The sequence below is a fragment of the Meriones unguiculatus genome, chromosome 14 (genome assembly GCF_030254825.1).
Source record: "Meriones unguiculatus strain TT.TT164.6M chromosome 14, Bangor_MerUng_6.1, whole genome shotgun sequence".
NCBI classification, from domain to species: domain Eukaryota; kingdom Metazoa; phylum Chordata; class Mammalia; order Rodentia; family Muridae; genus Meriones; species Meriones unguiculatus.
Window position 1 is genome coordinate 15,068,633 of NC_083361.1, and position 18,012 is coordinate 15,086,644.

The window sequence follows — 18,012 nt, forward strand, 5'->3', positions numbered from 1 at the left end:
TGTGTGCCTCCTCCTGATGGGCGTCTCCTGCAGGTCTTCGTTTTCCTGAAGAAGAATGCAGTCATTGTGGACACCACCATCTGTGACCCTCATTACAACCTGGCTCACAGCAGCCGGCCTTTTGAGAGACGTCTCTACGTCTTGGATTCCATGCAGGATGTGGAAAGCTACTGGTTTGACCTGCAGTGTATCTGCCTAAACACCCCACTAGGTATCTTGATGTGCTGTGCCTCTTGCTTTCTTTCCCCTTTGTGCGTGCAACCAAGAGTGCAGAGCCGGAAGAGAGCCTGGGGGTCTACAGAGTCCTTTGCCATTCAGACCACTGTCTTAGGCTCAGAGTGTTCCTGGGCTCCTTGTAAACTGGGGCCTTGAAATGGGAAGCACCTGCCTCATCCAGACCGAAGCATTTCATCTTCACGCTCATCCACAAGTTGGTATTTACCCTGCATCTGCTTCAGGCCATCACTTCCCTGCCTTCATGGCAATTGTGTTCTAGGGAGGAGGAAGCACAGCTCAAGAGAGAGACCCAGAGTGGGGTAAGAGGTTTCAGGACACATAGGGTGTAGACTGCATAGCATTATGACTGGGCTCAGAATCGCTTAAGGAGAAGGAGGCCACTGGTGACCTGAACGCTGTCATCTGAGGTAATTGGGGCTTAGAGAAGACACTAGGCAAGGAAGTGGCTTGTGCCAAGGCTTCGAAGAGTGTGTTAGAGAGCTGTTGGAAGGAGAGCAGTAGGTGAGAGTGAAAGAAGGGTTGGGAGCAGATGTGAGGCCCTGTAGGACATGCAGGGTTATTTGAAGAGCAAGAAGCCATGGAATGCTTATGTGAAAGTGACTTGTGTTTTGAAGCATGCCCCACTGCCATTTGGAGAATGGACTGAGGGTCTGGAGTGGAAGAAAAGAGGTCCTGTGTGCTGATGGCAAAGTGGGAGACTTAAGGATAGGTTCCTCTCCCTGAGCTGGTCATGGCTGTTTAAGCGTCATCATCTCCCAGCCATCCTGTTTCCTCCCATGAATCTCTTCAGCACATCTCCAGGGTATTGCAGAGTGCCATGCTGGAGTGGAAATCCTGTAAGTGTACATGGGCAAGTACGGCTCAGGGCTTAGCAGGCGGTGGTAGAACTCTCCTCTGTACTCCTGCTGCAGAGCCCCACAGTCACCATCAGAGCTTTCCCGCCACACGAGAGAAACTCTTCTTAGGTTGACCTCGGAGAGGGACTGTGGCTGGAATTAGGAAACAAGCACGCTGCAGGTGCCCTTACATTTGGGAGCTTTAAGAGTCCAGATAGATCTTGCCGTGATGTGTCTCGGTGATGCTTTGGGTTCAGTAAGAGGGAAACTCTTACCACTGTAGATTTTAAGGCATCTAATTCCCCTGTAGTTAGGCCTTTGTAAAATTTTGTGAGCCAGCATGTAATTTGCATCACTTCCTCAGTCCTGACAGTTGCATTTTTGTCTCTCTTATATTAGCAGAGATATCACAGGCTTCCTGCAATCATTAATGAGGCAGCCATTGTCCCTTTCCTCAACAAACATTTGAGGAGGTTCTGCCCCAAGTAATGTGGAGAATCACTGCATCATAGGATACAGTCAGACTGTAAAGTAGGGGTGTCTGAAATGCTAGCAAGCACGCGGATCCCCTGGACAGCATGTTAGGATTCTAGTTCCTGGGCCCTGTCCAAGAAGGGCATTTGATTGTTTTGTTTTAAATTTTGTTTTTTGAGATTATAGTTACATGAATTCTCCCCTTTTTCTCCAGCCTCTCTCACATATCCCACTTTCTGTTCTTTCTCAAATTCATTGCCACTTTTTCTTTAATTGTTGTTTTACAGATACACACACACACGTGTGTGTGTATTCATTCATAAGAATATAAATATAACTGGCTCAGTTACGTGATGTTACTTGTATGTATATTTTCAGGGCTGATCATTTAGTATTGGATAACCAACCAGTGTGTTCTTCCATGGGGAAGAAGCTTCTTCCCGCTCTCAGCACTTCTTTGTTGCTGTTGTTCTTTGTTTGGGGTTGAGGCCTTCTAAGTGTTCCTCCCATCCACATTAGAGTGGGTATTGGTGTCATCCTTGTTCAGGCCTTCTAGAGGCAGACACATTGCTGAGGCTTCATCTCACAACAAACTTCATGTTCCTATGGCTCTTACAGTCTTTCCATTCCCTCTTCCGCAATGATCCCTGAGCCCGCGTGTAGGAGTTGTGTCGTAGATACATCAGTTGGGACTGGTTGGGATTGGCTGTATGGTCTCTGTCTGTTGCAAAGTTTCAGGTATGTATGGATAAGTATTTAGCATGTAGGTAGGGATTATGCCACTCTAGTAAGGAGTGGTGTGACTTCTTCTCCAGGAGCCATGACTTCACTAGCCCTAGGTAATTGGCTCGGTTTCCAGTGCCAGGAATGATTTCCCTCCTGTTGAGCAGGCTTTACATTCAATTAGAAAGTTGTTAATTATTGCCAAAGTGTGTGTGCCACTACTGCACCCTTGGAGTTACCATGCCATGCTTGTCACTGATGTCATTCATAGGCATCATGCTGCTTCTTGTATGGTGCTTCTTACCATGAAAGCTAGTCCTCAGGGGCAGGCTTTCGGGTCAGATCCAGCTCAGGTCCTTATGTCTTGAGTCCAAAGTGCATGGTGTCCTGAGCAGTAGGAATTTAATTTCCACTCTGGGAGGCAACCAAGGGCAACATCAGTAGTCTATAATGTTTCAGAAGTTTCTTGGGGGAACACTAGCCAACAGCTCAAAAGAAACTTCTCATACCTGGTGTTAGGACTTCTGCTGGTCTGTGGCTCTTGAAGGGAGCATTATCAGTCCACAAGGAATTAATTCATTTATATTGTATATGTAGACAGACTTACATGTATTATAGGTGTTCTTAAATAATTTCTTAAAACTTTTCAGACAACTTTTATTTCACCCTCCTTCTATATTTATCCCCTCCCCTGCTCTAAAGACCCCTGTTTTTTACCATTTCCCTACTTGTCCCCGGCTTGTTCTCTCTATTGTCTATCCTTTTTACTTTCAAGAGATTTGTTGTGGTGGTTGTTGTTTAACAAATATGTTGGTGGGCACCTTTTTAAGATTATGTACACACTGTTCTGCCTGCACACCAGAAGAGGGCACCAGATCTCATTGTAGATGGTTAGGAGCCACCAATGTGGTTGCTGGGAATTGAACTCTTAACCTCTGAGCCATCTCTCCAGCCCCTGGTAGACCCATGCAAAGAGTGGCTTATGGAGACCTAAATGTCACATGTCTACTTAAATGGACAATGGTCCTGTCCAAAGTCCTTGTAATCTCCCTGAGCTTCTGTTCCTTGCCTTCTAAAGCAGAACTGTGAGCACACTTGTGTGGGTTAGAGTAAACCTGAGCAAAGTATCTTAGATACCATTCTAGCCAAGAAAGCTGCCCTCACTGGCTGTGCTGTCAGCCTAGTGCCTGTATGACAATCCACCACTGCCATAACCAGGAAGGTGGCTTCTTGCCACTTGTTTCCCTGTCCTTAACAGACTATACCAATAGAGACCCCTCCTTAGAGGTTCCCCGCTGTGCCTTTCACCTTCTTTCTCTGCTGTCTGTGTGACACTGTGAGAAGGGCTTCCCTCAGCTCTCTGCCTCCCTTTTCTTACACCTCATAGACCTCATAGTCCATTCTTCCCTCTTTCTCTGGCTGCCAGCACCTGGCAGGAGACATGTCATTGAGCCCTGCTTTGGTTCTCCAGGTGTGGTTCGTTGTCCGTGTGCGCAGAAGATCTGCGCTGATCAGAGCAGTGACCCGGAAGGCAGCTTGCGGAAGGAGCAGGAGAGCGCCATGGACAAGCACAACCTGGAGCGCAAGTGTGCCATGCTGGAGTATACCACGTGCGTACCTCCCCCCGAAGGCTGACCCTGCCGGGACACTCGTCTTTGTGGCCCCAGCCTTGGCTAACACCTCAGGCTGGAAGCCAGAGACAGCAGTTTGGTTGGCGTGGACAGTGTCTGGCCCTGGACATGTTTCTGTTTCTCTGAAGTTCCATTCATTGTCAGAATTTAGAAGTTAGCAATTTCGCATGAAAATCGGGTGTTTTGACTTCTGAAAAATTAATAGCTTTCCAACCTAGGGCTCCAAGTGCCCTCTCTATGCCTGCTCAGCAGTGTCCATGGGAAGTGAGCCACACAAACACACAGATGCTCCCACTCGATACCCAGGCCCCTCATTTACCAGAAAGGACTTTTTTTTTTTTTTTTTTTTTTTTCTGTTTGCCTTGTTTCAGAGGGAGCCGAGAAGTTGTAGATGAAGGCTTAGTCCCCGGAGATGGGCTGGGAGCGGCTGGGCTGGACTCCAGCTTTTATGCACACCTGAAACGCAACTGGGTCTGGACCAGCTACATCATCAACAAAGGCAGAAAGGTAAACTCCTGGGGACACAGCACCCCAGGACCTGGAGCCATCATCACTATTCTCCTGCCTCCTGACCCTTTGGACTTCTGAGCTGGTGAAGCCAGTGTTAAAGAGGGGACACTTGAGTATCTGCTCAGCTGAGAGTTTGGTTTCTGACTTACTGTGTCACATGCGTGGTTGCTTCTTTCTAGAGGCACACCAGAGGGAGGAACCGAGTGGCTGTAGAGACCCATGGAAGGTCTAGGCTCACCCAGGGCTGTGCTTGTCTTTCAGAACAACACTCCCGAGAATGGGCTCACAGGAAGACTGCAGACATTCCTGTCTAAGCGCCCAATGCCACTTGGGTCTGGAGGTATGTGTGCTGGGTGTCCACACAGGAGGGAGCCAACTGTGAGGCTAGTTCAGGCCAACACCACCGTGGATTCTGCTGGCCTGTGTGGCCTCTACAGGGACTGTCCTAAGCAGTTGTATCCCCTGGTTATTTCTAGGCAGTGGACATTTGCCACTCTGGTCAGAGGGGAAAGCTGATGCTGAGCTCTGTGCTGACAAGGAGGAACAGTTTGTGCTGGACCGAGAACCCACTGCTGGGAGAAACCGGAAAGTGCGTGGTGGGAAGGGCCAAAAGCGGAAGCGGCTGAAGAAGGAGCCTATCAGAAAGATCAAGCGAAGAAGAAGAGGTTGCTCAGGGGTGTTCATGACCTGGGTCTTTGTATGTCTGTGGCACATTGCAGCGTTACTCCCAGAGGGCCTGCGTTTGTCCTGCAGGGTGTCTATTTCCCCTGTCTGCAGCCCTGACTCGCTGTGTCTCTACCCCGATTTCCCCAGTTTCCTCTGGCTCTGTGTTTTACCAGCCTTTCTCTTTAGCATCTTTCTGAGTTAGCAAATTTTGGGTTTCATCTCAACTGGAAAAATCTTCCTAGCAAGATCCTTACCATCTAAACAAAATTCCCTTCTCTTGATTTGCCCTGAGTGTCTGCATCTGCTCCAAGCTCAGTCCTGTTGAAGTGTAACTAGGAGGAAGCTGGGAAGGATTTAAATCTGGCCTGTCCCTTCAGAACTAGCACAGCCCTCCTTGGCACTTTGTAGTCTGTGGTTCCTTATCTGAACTGCATTTCTAGTGGACTGGTCCCTAAGTATGTTTTAACATCAACCATGGGTGCAGGTTCTTCAGAAAAAAATCCTTAAGCGGGAACCTGCTTTATTGGTTTGTGTTACTAGCATTCATAATAAACAACATCACATCATCTGACATGGTCCTCAACCTAGCCTGTTACAGATACATGAAAGACCAGTAGATAGACCAGAATTCCTCAAAAGAAAAATGTGGTGGGTTCATGTGTATATGGATCCTAGCCCAGAGCTCCCCACAGTGATTATGTGATGTGCTGTCAGCTGCTCTTAGTTATATATCAGTCACTTTGTGCAGTTGTGGTTTCGTTGTTGTCACTGTGAATACCTGTGCCAGCCGCTTTAAGAAGGAAAGTTCTATCTGACTGAGTTTCAGAGGTTTGCCCATGGTCTGTTTCTGAGCTGGTGAGGCAGAGCTTCATGGCAGGGGCCATGTGGTAGAGCAGAGCGGCTCAGCTCCGGCAGACAGGAGGCAGGGAGATGCTCCCTGTGCTGGCAGCTCCCTCCTTCTTGGTATTACATCAGCACCTTAGCTTGTGGGACACACCGAGAGGCATGATCTGCATGATCGGTCTCGGGTTTCTCCACCAGGTGACGGTCACGGTCAACCTCAAGGTGGGCATCTGCACGTGTGTGCACATGCAAACCACGGTGAACGTGTCAGAGGGCACCTTGCCAGAGTTATTTCTCCTGCTTTGTGAGTCCTAGAGTTCTAGAACTCAGGTTGTTCGACCTGATGGCAAACCGCTTTACCTGCTGAGCTGTCTTACTGATCCCAGGGCATGTTTGTATACCCTTGTTTTTGCTCTTCAAGACAGCCCTAGAGCATAGGCTTTGCTCTCCCTGTAGTGTGCAAGAATGTGCATAAGAATATGCATGTGCCCTGAGGTCATAGGCACACAGACATTTGGGGTTTCAGGGGCTGTTACTCTCTGAACATGTTCTGGAAGCGTCTGTATAAATCACCTTTAGAGGGCTTGGCCACCCAGTGGAATCAGAGTTGAGGAGAGGAACAGAAACTTACAGAACGAATATAAGAGGGGATTTATTAGAATGCCTTATAGGCTGTCGTCCAGCTAGTCCAGCAGTGGCGATCTGCCAGTGAACCCACAGTTGCTCAGTCCATGATGCTGGGTGTCTGCGCTGATCTCACATATATGCTGGAGTCCCAAAGAAGGCTGTAATGCCAGAGAAGGAATGGACCTGCTGGCAAAAGCAAACAGGCAAAGAGGGAGCAAGCATCCTTCTATTACCCATTCTGTTTTTCCTCCACCCTCAGCAAGCACCTCAGCAGGTCTTGAGGTTCTTCTGTAGGAGTGATCCATACCTTCATTCCTGAAGAGTCTGTGCCCTTTGTCATCCCGCGTGGATTAGGCTGTAGTTTCTTACTGATTTTTTTCTGACAGGACAAGGTAACACCAAGAAATTCCCTAAAGCAGTGGTTCTCAACTCTCCTAATGTTGCGGCCCTTTAATATAGCCCTCATGTTGTGGTGACCTCTAGCCATAAATTTATTTTCATTGCTCCTTCATAGCTAATTCTGCTGCTGTTAAGAGTTGTAATGTAAATATTTTTAGAGATAGAATGTTTGTTAAAGGGGTCATGACCCACAGGTTGAGAACCACTGACCTAAAGGCTCTCCTGCACTCCAGACATGATCTTTCTTACCTCCATTGTGGAGAAGCAATCCAATTTCCCATTGGTATGGCCCAGTTACCCTCCCGATACTTATTCCTTAGTCTGTTGACTAAAGGACATCAGAAGCCCACAGTGTCCGGGAGAAGTCTGAGCTTCCAGTACAATGGAAACTTTGTTCTAGCTCCTGGCAGGATCACTCCCCACTCTAGAACCAAAACTTCTAGGCCAGCAGAACTTAAGGTCTCAGGAATAGGAATCCAAAAATTTTACTAGTGAGTCACTAGAAGCGATAGTGACACTGTCCATTTCCACCCCTTGATTCTTGAACCCATGAATCCTAGCTATGGGAGAAACATGGACTGGACACTGAAAACTTCTGGAAACTCTGCTGGCAGCCCTTCAGGCTGTTGCCACTGAATTGGTGCTGTAACTATGTCTTCAAAAGGCCATTCCATCTTTCTGTCAGGCTAGCTGCTTCAGAATGGAAGGGAACATGGTAAGCCCAGTGCATTCCATGATTGTGGGCCCACTGTCACATTTCTCTGGTTGTAAAGTGAGGGCTACATTGACATTGCCTAACCTGAGCCTGACATTCAGCCAGAGGGGAATGGGTTAAAACTGTCAGAAGACTTTGATCCCTTCGTGGTTTGCTTGTTTGGAATTGAGCATTATCTAGTAGCTGAAAGGCTTGGTCAGTTTTTACCAGTGTGCTTGGGGCTCTTCCCCTTTGGAAGAGGAGCTAGCTCAAGCCAGTTGCTGAAGGTCCATCTCCTCCCCTTTTGTGCTTCTAGGAGAAAACCCAGAAGCCAAAAGCAAGAAGCTGCGCTACCAAGATGAGGCTGACCAGAACGCCCTCCGGATGATGACCCGCCTGCGTGTCTCCTGGTCCATGCAGGAGGATGGGTTGCTAATGCTCTGCCGGATTGCCAGCAATGTCCTCAACACCAAGGTACCTGCCATCACCCTGGTCCCCTGGGAGCAGCTCTTTGCTGTATCTTGAGAGCTATGGCTCTGGACATTTTTCCCCACTCCCAGCAGCTACCACTGAAAGCATTTCCCAGCATCCTATGCACTTGCACTACCAGCCTGCACTTTCTCCCAGCCTTCAGTTAGATGTGTGTGTACTTTGGCCTGCCTTCAGTGGAGCTGGTCTTGTCTGCCCATTTTTTCTATGTAGTCTGCCTGTAGTGGCTTTGTGTGTTCTATACCATGAACCCTTGATTTCCACCTTGGCTCTGTAATTTTGGTCGCCTGGGCCCTGAAGTAGCTGTACCCTAAGGCAGACACTTCACATTTGTTTTTCTGGCCATAGCTTATGCTCTTGTCTTCTACACTTGCTGTAACTTCTGTTTTCAGTCAGCAAACCCTTCCTTGCTTCTAGTGGTGACAGGTTCCACTCCTGCCCTTCACATTCTGGTAGTACCTCATGACCCCTGGCTCTGTGCTTCCTGCTGGCATGGTGTGCAGAAAGTATGAACAAACTCATGCTCCTTTACAGAGGCCAACAGGGCATGAGCTCCATGTCAGCTGGGTCAGAGCCCCTGTAGGCAGTGATGCCAATAAGTAGAGAGTTGTTAAGAGCCGATCTGTGTGTTCATCACCAGCATGCCAGCCAGGAGAAGCCAGTTAGGGTCCTTGTTGCTTTTTCCTTCCCTGTTCTGATCCATTTCTCTCTAATCCTTGTACCCCAACCTCTCCTAAATTTCATTTCCTACTTTTTCCTAAGGAAGATGGAGAGGTGCCCATTACCACCCTAAACTCTGTCCGCTGCCTCTCACATGGATCTTTATTGCAACACTGTTGGCCATGAATGCCTCCTCTTCCCTATCGCATAGCCCAGCACTCCTCACTAGACCATGAGGACATCTTGTTAGAGTTGTTACAAAAACCACCTGTCCCTAAGACCCTTCCTCTGTGTTATTTTCTGACACATTCTCAGTCTATATCTTGGTACATTTCTACCAATGTGATATAAGGCACACAATGCAGACTGGCTCTGAGAACACAGGATGTGTCAGTTGTTAAAACACTCTACCTACCCAGCAAGGCGACACACACCTTGGATCCTAGGAGTGAGGAGTTCCAGGCCAGCCCTGGCTACACATTGAGAGAGGACCTTATCTCAATAGGAAAAAGAAAGAAAACTCTACCAAAGGACATTTACCGTTCTCTTAACCTTACCTGATACTGAGGCCTCCCTCTCAGTGCTTGCCAGAACACACAGCTCCATAGGGTGTTGAGGGCTGATCCTGTTTCTCAGTATCCAGGCCTTGCTTGGTACAGTGTAGGTAGGTGAACATGAGGTGAGCGCTTTAAGCCTCTCTGGGGAAACAGGCTCCCAGGACACGTTTGTTCCCATTTCTTTCCGTTAGCTGTCTTGAACATGGGCTCTACAAATACTAATTGTCACACTCTTTTTGGACTAGGTGAAAGGACCATTTGTCACCTGGCAGGTTGTGCGGGACATTCTACATGCCACCTTTGAAGAATCTTTGGATAAGACCTCTTACTCGGTTGGACGAAGAGCTCGCTACATAGTCAAAAACCCACAGGCCTTTATGAACTATAAGTAAGCTATATTCACAACTGCATCATGCCAAGCCCTTATTCCAGCATTTTAGCTCCCTGTCTTCCCCTTTACCTGACTTGTTCAGACTCAGGTGTGGAATCCAGATGGACTGTGTTAAGTCCAGTGGCTGGCGGGGTGTTAGAATCTGCAGGTGGGGCAGACATGACTTTCCAGAGCCAGATTTGGGTCTGAGCACTTCCATGTACATGATCATATAGTTCACCCTTGGGAGCAGGTGCAGAGCAAGGCTCTCACAGCTGCTGTCTCACTGTGCATCCGTCCTGGTTAGCCCCATGCATGGAGAACAGGGACTGACTGGTGCTGCTGTGAGTGGAAGGGTCTTGGGAGCTCTTCATGGAGCTCACTCTTGGGAAAAGCAGGACAGGTCCAGGAGCACTGAACAAAGAACACTGTATCCCCTTGGCAGAACTGGCTATCTCTGAGTACTTCCAGAGGGGGCCCAGATCTTGTGGGGACAGCAGGTACCTAGGAGTCACAGAGCATCTTCTTGGCTGTAGGGCCAACCCACCATCTCCTTATGGGCCTTCAGGCCCTTCCACAGCTCCCTCCAGAGGACCAAGGAGGGAAGGCCAGGGTTATTCTGTGAGGCTGGAAGGTACCTACAACATGCCACCAGTCCAAGAGTTGAGTAGGGTAGGACGCAGGGACAGAAGAACGCCCAGTCTTCTTGTTCTTGCCAATTAGACAGGGAACCTGGTTAAACAGGGAACCTGGATACATAGTGATTCTGCACTGTAAGTCGCCATCAGTCAGCCAGGCCATGGAGAGACCAGTGGGCTCCGCACACTGCATGCATAGGGCCTTTCTTGCATGAAGCCACTTTTCCGTATCTGTAGGATATTTTTTCCTACCTGAAAGAATTCTCTCTGAAGGAAAAATGCCCACCCAGTCCCAATTCTTCAGAAGAGGAAACACCCAGAGAAATGTGTCAAGATGTTAGAGAGTTGGCAGGGAATAAATAAAGTCTGAGGCTTGGGCTCCCTGCCCCCAGTGTAGCCTGGGACAAAGAAAGTAAAAAGGGACTCCAGAGTCAGCAGGCCTGGGGTTCTGTCCTCCTGTGCACTCTTAACTACTGACCTGTGTACTGGAAAGGGGTCGTGTGCTTACCTGCAAGTCGGATGATGAAAAGCCAAGCTCAGCCTCGCTGCCCAGCTCTTTCCTTTCCTTGAGAGCGGAGGTGGCAGGCTTTAGCTGGCCAGGCTTTTCTGGTGGAGTTGCTTCTCCTTTGCTTCCCTTTGGGCAAGCCAGGTTCCACTTCACCCACAGATACAGACAGGCTGGCAGGTAGACAGCAATGCTGTGGCCAGGGCCTCTGAGACACACACACTTCCTGTCCAAATCCCTGTCATGGGGTAGGGCTGAAGGAGAAGGTCATTGTCCTCAATCTCCCTGTGGAAGATGGAAGCCACGATGGAAAATGTGAGCCTTGACCAGCCTGACTTGGATTGAGTGCAGCTCACTGCAGAGTGCTTATTTCCCAAAGCTGGTTGTCCCACCCATGCTTAAGTAGATCATAGCTCCCAGTGAACTGAAGTCAGTGGCTTCCAGTGTTCAAAATGGGAGAAGGATGCAACTTGCAGCAGCACTGGCTCTTCCTTCCCACAGGGTCTGCCTGGCGGAAGTGTACCAAGATAAGGCACTCGTTGGAGATTTCATGAGTCGAAAGGGTAACTACGAAGACCCAAAGGTAGGTCCCATGAAGGGGCAGGATGCAGTGCACTCTGAAGATTGGCATTGAGGGACTGACTAGCCCTCAGGACCCTACAAACATGAGGCACCTTGTCAGTCTATGGACCATTGGCCCTGACTCTGGGCATCCATTTTAAAGATGACCACATATGACTTGGTACTTTCAAATGCTGTTGAGCTTGAGGTCTGTTTTGTTAGGAAAACAAAGTAACTCTTTAGAAATTGCAGGTAAAAGCTTTGATGCTGCTCAGGTGGGCTAGATGGTGGCCAGCAGGAAGGAGGTAGCTATGAGCGTGTCTCAGTGTGTTGGCGGGCTATCAGCCACTTTAGGCCTGCTATATCTGTATTGGACCTGCTGCCAGGGAAGCCCAGGGAAGGGAGCATTGCTGCTCTTGGATTGAATAGAGAATGCACTGGCCTCCACCACATGGGGCAAGCCTTCTCCCAGATGAGGAAGGTGCAGGCGTACAGGGGTCCAAGAGGGTCAGGAATGCTGAAGTGCAGGCACCAGGCAAATGAGCCTTATAAGGCTGAAGACCTCACCTGTCCAATAAGCCAGGCAGTCCTAGCGGGGTGGACTGTGTTCACACTGCTGTGGAACAGAGAAGTCACTGGGTGTCCAGGCTTATCCTAACCCATACACTGTCTACCCTGAGTTACACAGACACCACCCGAGCTCAGGGCCCGAGCCTGAACATGGAACCTTTGGCCAGAGTTCCAGAAGGCCCCCAGGAGACCCTGGTACAGTGGCTGAGGTACATAAATGATTTGATACACTGGCTCATCCTAAGAGACCAGTCATCCTTGTCCCCACAGCACCTCTACTAAGACGAGAGACTGGGTATAGCACACTCACTAGGCATGTTGACCCTGGGAGCTTTTTAGAGGTATCCATTTTGGCGTGAAACTGGAAAACGGGAGGAAGCTGGTAGATGCAGTAAAAGGGGTAGAGTACAATCACTTTGGAACACAGCGACACCCCAGGTTTGCAGCCAGGTGTAACAGGAGCTGAGGCCTACTCAGGTCCAGGGAAGAAGCCTGTCTTCTATGACTGCATGCATCCTGAGCTTTTAGCGCTGCTTCTCTGCGCCTGAGCTGCAGGAAAGGTGTGAGCTTATGTGTGACAGTGATCTGCAGAAGGCACCTGGCCACAGGTGTGTGGGAAGGACTGGTAGAGCTGGAGAGGACAGCTTACATGGGACAGCCAGGGGAAACCAAGCTGAGAGAAGGGAGATAATAGAGCAACAAGTGTCTGGCCGCTACTATGTCTGTGGGCATGGTGGGAACAATACAGTTTGTGCTTGTGTCTCCTCTCAGGCTGGGGGGAGGGAGTCTGCTACAGGTGTGAGGGCTGTGGGCTCTTCCTGACACGGCAGGTAACAGGTAGACTCGGGATAGTGCATTGGAAAGACAGCGAGCATGGTGTTACTGGGTGTGGCTGCCGGGGGAGTTTGGCCACAGTGCCCTTGGCACACGCCCAGCCTCCCTCCCGTGAGAAGTTGTAGCATCAAGCTCTTATGTTTCAGGTTTGTGCCAAGGAGTTTAAAGAATTTGTGGAGAGGCTGAAGGAGAAGTTCAGCTCTGGCCTGAGGAACCCTAATCTTGAGATCCCCAACACACTGCAGGAACTCTTTGCCAAGTAGGTGCCTTGTCCTGAGTTGGCAGAGCCTTTCGCTGTGCAGGTGGGTAGCAGAGACGAGCCAGCTGGACAGCCCCTGCCTGGCTGTACCTGGCCTTGCAGTTGACCCTCCAAGGACCACCTGGTGTCAGGTGACCTGAAGTCCTGCATGTCCTGGCGCCTGTATTTCTTCTCCCACTGACTCCCTGCTGCCCACCTAACTAATGCAGGCTTTGTGTTGTGTGTGCCTCTTGCTGGATTTGTTGTTTTATTTATTAGGAGACTGTAAGATGGAAGGAAGGAAGAGGGAAGGGGCAGCTACAAGTCCCAGTGCTCAGCATTAGGGCCACAGCCAAATCTAAGAGCAACTGCATCACCCTGTGCAGTCTCAGTCCTAGGGTGGTACAGGCCTCTGTCCCCAGGCCAGGGCCACATTGCCTGAGCACTGTAAGCAGGGCAAGGGCGCAGACCCAGGTACTCATAACAGAATCTAAGCTTTCTGGTTCAGCTACTCGTGTGGAAGGACACACGAGTGTGAGAATCGTTGGAGAAGATGGACCAGGCCTGTTCTCACAACAGCATCCAAACATGACTGCCTCCTCTTCCCTCCTCATGGAGATACCCTTCTCCCGTCCTCACAGAGACGCCCTTTGCGCTCACTGTTTCAATTGGGAATCACGCTCTCAGGTTCATTTAGTAATAAATATGGTGTCTACTCTTTAAGATTGCCATGGTAATTGCCCTTTATTGTGTTTGTTGAGACAGATCTATGTAGCCCAGGCTAGGCCTTGAAGTCACTATATCGCCCAGGCTGGTTTCTAACTCTGGACATTCCTCCTGCCTCAGCCTCTTGATCCTTAGGATTATGGATGTGTCACCCCACCCAGCTCTAGCTGTTTTCCGGGTTTTGTTCTTAGTTGGCAGTAAAGCACTCCCTAGAACCCCATGCATGTGTGTGTAGTTTATATTCAGTCTTGAAGTATCTCAGTGTCTGCCCATGCTCATGACTCATATTCCCACACATATGCATTCAAACAAGAGGCCACATGTAATCCTAAAAGAAGACAAGACTTAAAAGCAGAGCTCTGAACAATAGAGCAAGAGTGAGTTGCAGGTGTAGCTGATAAAATTGAGTCGGTGCCCTGTGGGCCAGGCAGAACAGAAGACCCTTCACCGTATAATCGAAGTGGAACTTTCTGTCAGTAGATTTTAGGTGAAATTCTTACCATTGCAGAATTGAGGTTTTACTTTAGTTTTCTGAAAAGCAAAGGAATTACTTGGTGAAATCTGTGACTTTAGCAGTTAGTTCCATGGATTTATATTGACTTGAGTTTCATGTGAAGTGATATTGCATAAAGCTCACAGAAAAGACAGGAAGTGTTCTGTTCTGCTGTCAAGATTGGTGTTTATTTACACAATTTATTTATTTTTATATCCATGGTCCTGGAGACTAAGCCTGGGTCGGTGCACATGTCAGGCAGGTGCTGCATCCCAGAGCAAAGCCCAGCTTTTCAATTTTCTTGCTGGTGCTTTGTTTGTGTTTGTTTTTGAAGCAGGGTCTTACATGTAACCCAGGCTGTCCTTGGGTTCATAGCCTCTAGTCTCATCCTCCCAGATACTGTATTACAGGTCTGCATCAATTTATTTATTTTTCTATTGACAAATGGCAATGGTGTATATTTATAAGGTACATAATGTTTTATTATGTGTGGTATGTTACTAATTATTATCTGTAGGCACAATACATCACTGAAACTCATTCCTCCTCCTCACTATAACCTTTCATCACTTTCATCTGCCTATCCTTCCTGCCTTCAGCCTCATTGTACCTTCCTTTTTGGCTTCCATGAGATCAGATAGACCTCCAGCATCTACTTAAGTGCCAGCTGATCATGGCAGCCTTTCTGTAATCACAGCATAGGAGGCAGAGACAGAAGATCCCTGAGCAAGCCGATTAGCTAGACTAGCTGATCAACAAGCTGAGTGCTCCTGTGAGGGACCTTGCCTCAATAACTCCTGCAGAGAGTGATTGAGGAGTACTCAGGGTCAACCTCTGTCCTCCATACACATACACATGCAACACACACACACCGTTCTTTGGGTACTTTTCCGAACTGCTCTCTTTCCTTGTCTACTTACCATGAGCCCTCAGTTTTACATCCTGCTGCCCCTGCCTATCCATGCAGAAACACTATGCTTTGAAAGAAGACACTGACTTTCCTGATCCTCACGTCATAAGAATGGGCTTGTGTGATGAGTAAAACCTGGTGTCATTTCTGTGCTGAGTTCAGCATGTTTGGCCCTTCAGCAATGAGTGGCTACCATGAGCAAGTACCAGCTCAGTGGAGGGCCACCCTGCCCCAACGGCATGCTCTTCTGCCTCCTCCACAGATACCGAGTGTTGGCAATCGGGGATGAAAAGGACCGTGTCCGGAAGGAGGATGAACTGAACAGGTGAGCGTCATTTCTCAGCCAAAGCCCAGCTGGGGAATCTAGGCCAAATGCAGCCTGCCACCTGCTTTTTTGTGAATACATGTTTAGTAGCACACAAGCCATGGTCATTTGATGTGCTGTCTATACTGTTTCCTTTCTGTGCTGAGGTTTTAATAGAGCCCTTTACAGAGGAAGTTGGCCAGGTCCTAACCTTAGATGTCATCCGCCAGGTTTTATATGAGCTCAACCCAACAAAAAATGTTTTGACTTTTTCCCATCTCGTAGGCAGTATCCAGCTGGATTTTAGCTCCATAATGCAGTACAGAATGATCCTTTTTGTCCTTTACAGTCAGGGAAAGAAAAAGCCTACATTTCCTAGCTGGTTTGGAGCTGGCTCACCATCCTGTTGCCCCTCCTCCTTAAGGGAGGACACTGTTGTTTTATGGAGACGGTGTGTTTCTGTTTCTCACACTGGCTGGGAACCTTCTCTGTAGAGCAGCTCATCTCAGCCTCCCAATCCTGGGATTACAGCAGACTAGGAACAATTTTTTTTTGTGTGTGTGAGACTTGAACAATAATGTAAGTTAGAAGAACTGCCATTTACTTTGGTTTTGTGACTGCTTCAGCATTCATATACTTTTGTGGGGTTGAAATGTCTTAACTAAGGATTCTCGTGTGTATACTCACTGTCTGAGGAGTGCTGCTGTGGGCCAGCAGCCTCCTACAGCCTCATACTTACTGTGTTTCAGTGTGGAGGACATCCACTTCCTGGTGCTACAGAACCTGATCCAGAGCACACTGTCCCTCTCTAACAGCCAGTCCAACTCTTGCCAGTCCTTTCAGGTGGGTGCTGGCCTCAGCACAGCAGGGCCCTTGTGGCTTTAGGGAACCTGAGCTGTGTGGGTGCTTATTCTGCTCTTCTCAGCTTTGGGGTCTTGGGGTTCTTGAGTACCTTTCATTCTTATTTGTTAGAGTTTTGATTTATGTGTTTATGTATTTGTGTTTATGTTCAACCTAAGGCTTCCTACATGCTGTGCAAGCACACTCTTCAGCATGCTCACCCCAAGCTACTTAGGGCTGGGCTCCCAGTAAGCCTGTGCCTCCCTGTCCCTGGCTCTGATGCAGAAGCCCTGGGCCACTATCTTAGTGAATTTTCCTTTTGTTATGATAAAGTATTTTAATAAGCAACTCAAGAGAGAAAGTGTGGCAGAGAAGCCCATGAAGCAAGAGTTTGAGGCACATTGTACCTGCAGTCAAAAGACAGCAGTGAATGCTTGCTGAACTTGCTGCTTAGGTCTTTTTCTCCATGGATCTCAGCCGGGGAATGGTGCCACCCACAGTGGACAGGCCTTAGCTCAGTAAATGTAGCCACCGTAGCCCCTCATGGGCATGCCTGGAAGTGAACACTTAGCGCTAGCCGCCACAGCCCCTGTGCTGGCGTGTGCCCTGCTGGGGCTGCACACGCCTCCTCCTAAGGCCTGCGCCACAGCCGGAGAAGGCGGGACTGCCAAAGGAAAATGGTTGGTTTGTTGATGGGGTTTTACTGGTTTTTCTTGCTTATTTTTTAAGGTTTACTTATTTTCATTTTTTGTGGATGGGTGTTTTGCCAGAATGTCTGTCTCAACCACATGGAGTACATTGCCCACAGAGGCCAAAAGAGGGAGTCTGGTCCCCTGGAATTGGATTTGCAGACACTTCTGAGCTGCCATGTGGGTGCTGGGGATTGAACCCCAGTTCCTCTGAAAAGCAGCCAGTGTTCTTTTTGAGATGGTCTCGCTATGTAGCCTTATTGGAACTGTGTAGAACAGGCTAGCCTAGAATTCACAAAGATCTGCCTCTCATGCGCTGGGATTAAGGGTTTGTGGGAAGGGGCTTACCTTGCCTCAGAGCACTACCCATTGAGCAGCAGTGTCCATGCCTCCACAGATCCCTAAGTCATTTGCGATCTCTAGCTTTAAGTCTCCTAGTACAGTTGCTTCCCACAAGGACATTCAGGACCCCCGTATTGGAGATTGCCTCCACACACTCACTTGTTTCCAGGTAGCACTTACATTCTTGTGCCTTTAGATGCCCATAAAATGTTCACAGTTCCACATGAGAACCTGGTTATTGGTGTAACCTATTCTTTGGCTTCATGGGCCTTCTGTAGCTGGAGAACATGAAGCCCTATGTTCTACAGCCTGAACTACAGAGAGTGTGCAGTGAGGCAGGAGTCCCAAAAGAAAGCCAGAGCTCCCTCTCATGCAGTCCAGGCCATTGAGCCATCTGCATCCTGCTTGCCTCCACAGCCACCGCTGCTCTCCAACTCCTACCTCCATCTCCAAGGACTTCTAGTCTCATACAGAAGGTGTCTAAGCTGGCTTTGTATCCCAAATTCTTAGCAAGTCACATGAGAAAGGCCACCTGATTACAATCCTCCAGAGCAGGCAGGATGCTTCTGGCTCCCAGGAGCTAAGCACTGAGGACTTCAGGGCCATCAGTGACGCCAGAGGCTCATTCATACAGTACATCTTAGGC

General features: G+C 48.8%; 1 protein-coding gene across 2 annotated transcripts in view; it reads left to right on the top strand.

Moving 5' to 3' along the window:
- Gtf3c1 (general transcription factor IIIC subunit 1) overlaps positions 1–18,012 on the top strand; it is a 67,590-nt gene that overhangs the window by 40,755 nt on the left and 8,823 nt on the right. For both annotated transcript variants that reach the window (XM_060366864.1, XM_060366865.1), the window contains exons 19-29: positions 34–211; positions 3,742–3,880; positions 4,273–4,408; positions 4,673–4,751; positions 4,888–5,076; positions 7,957–8,114; positions 9,592–9,734; positions 11,361–11,442; positions 12,971–13,083; positions 15,454–15,516; positions 16,245–16,338. In XM_060366864.1, coding sequence (XP_060222847.1) covers positions 34–211; positions 3,742–3,880; positions 4,273–4,408; positions 4,673–4,751; positions 4,888–5,076; positions 7,957–8,114; positions 9,592–9,734; positions 11,361–11,442; positions 12,971–13,083; positions 15,454–15,516; positions 16,245–16,338 — 1,374 coding nt within the window. The remainder of the gene's footprint in view (positions 1–33; positions 212–3,741; positions 3,881–4,272; positions 4,409–4,672; positions 4,752–4,887; positions 5,077–7,956; positions 8,115–9,591; positions 9,735–11,360; positions 11,443–12,970; positions 13,084–15,453; positions 15,517–16,244; positions 16,339–18,012) is intronic.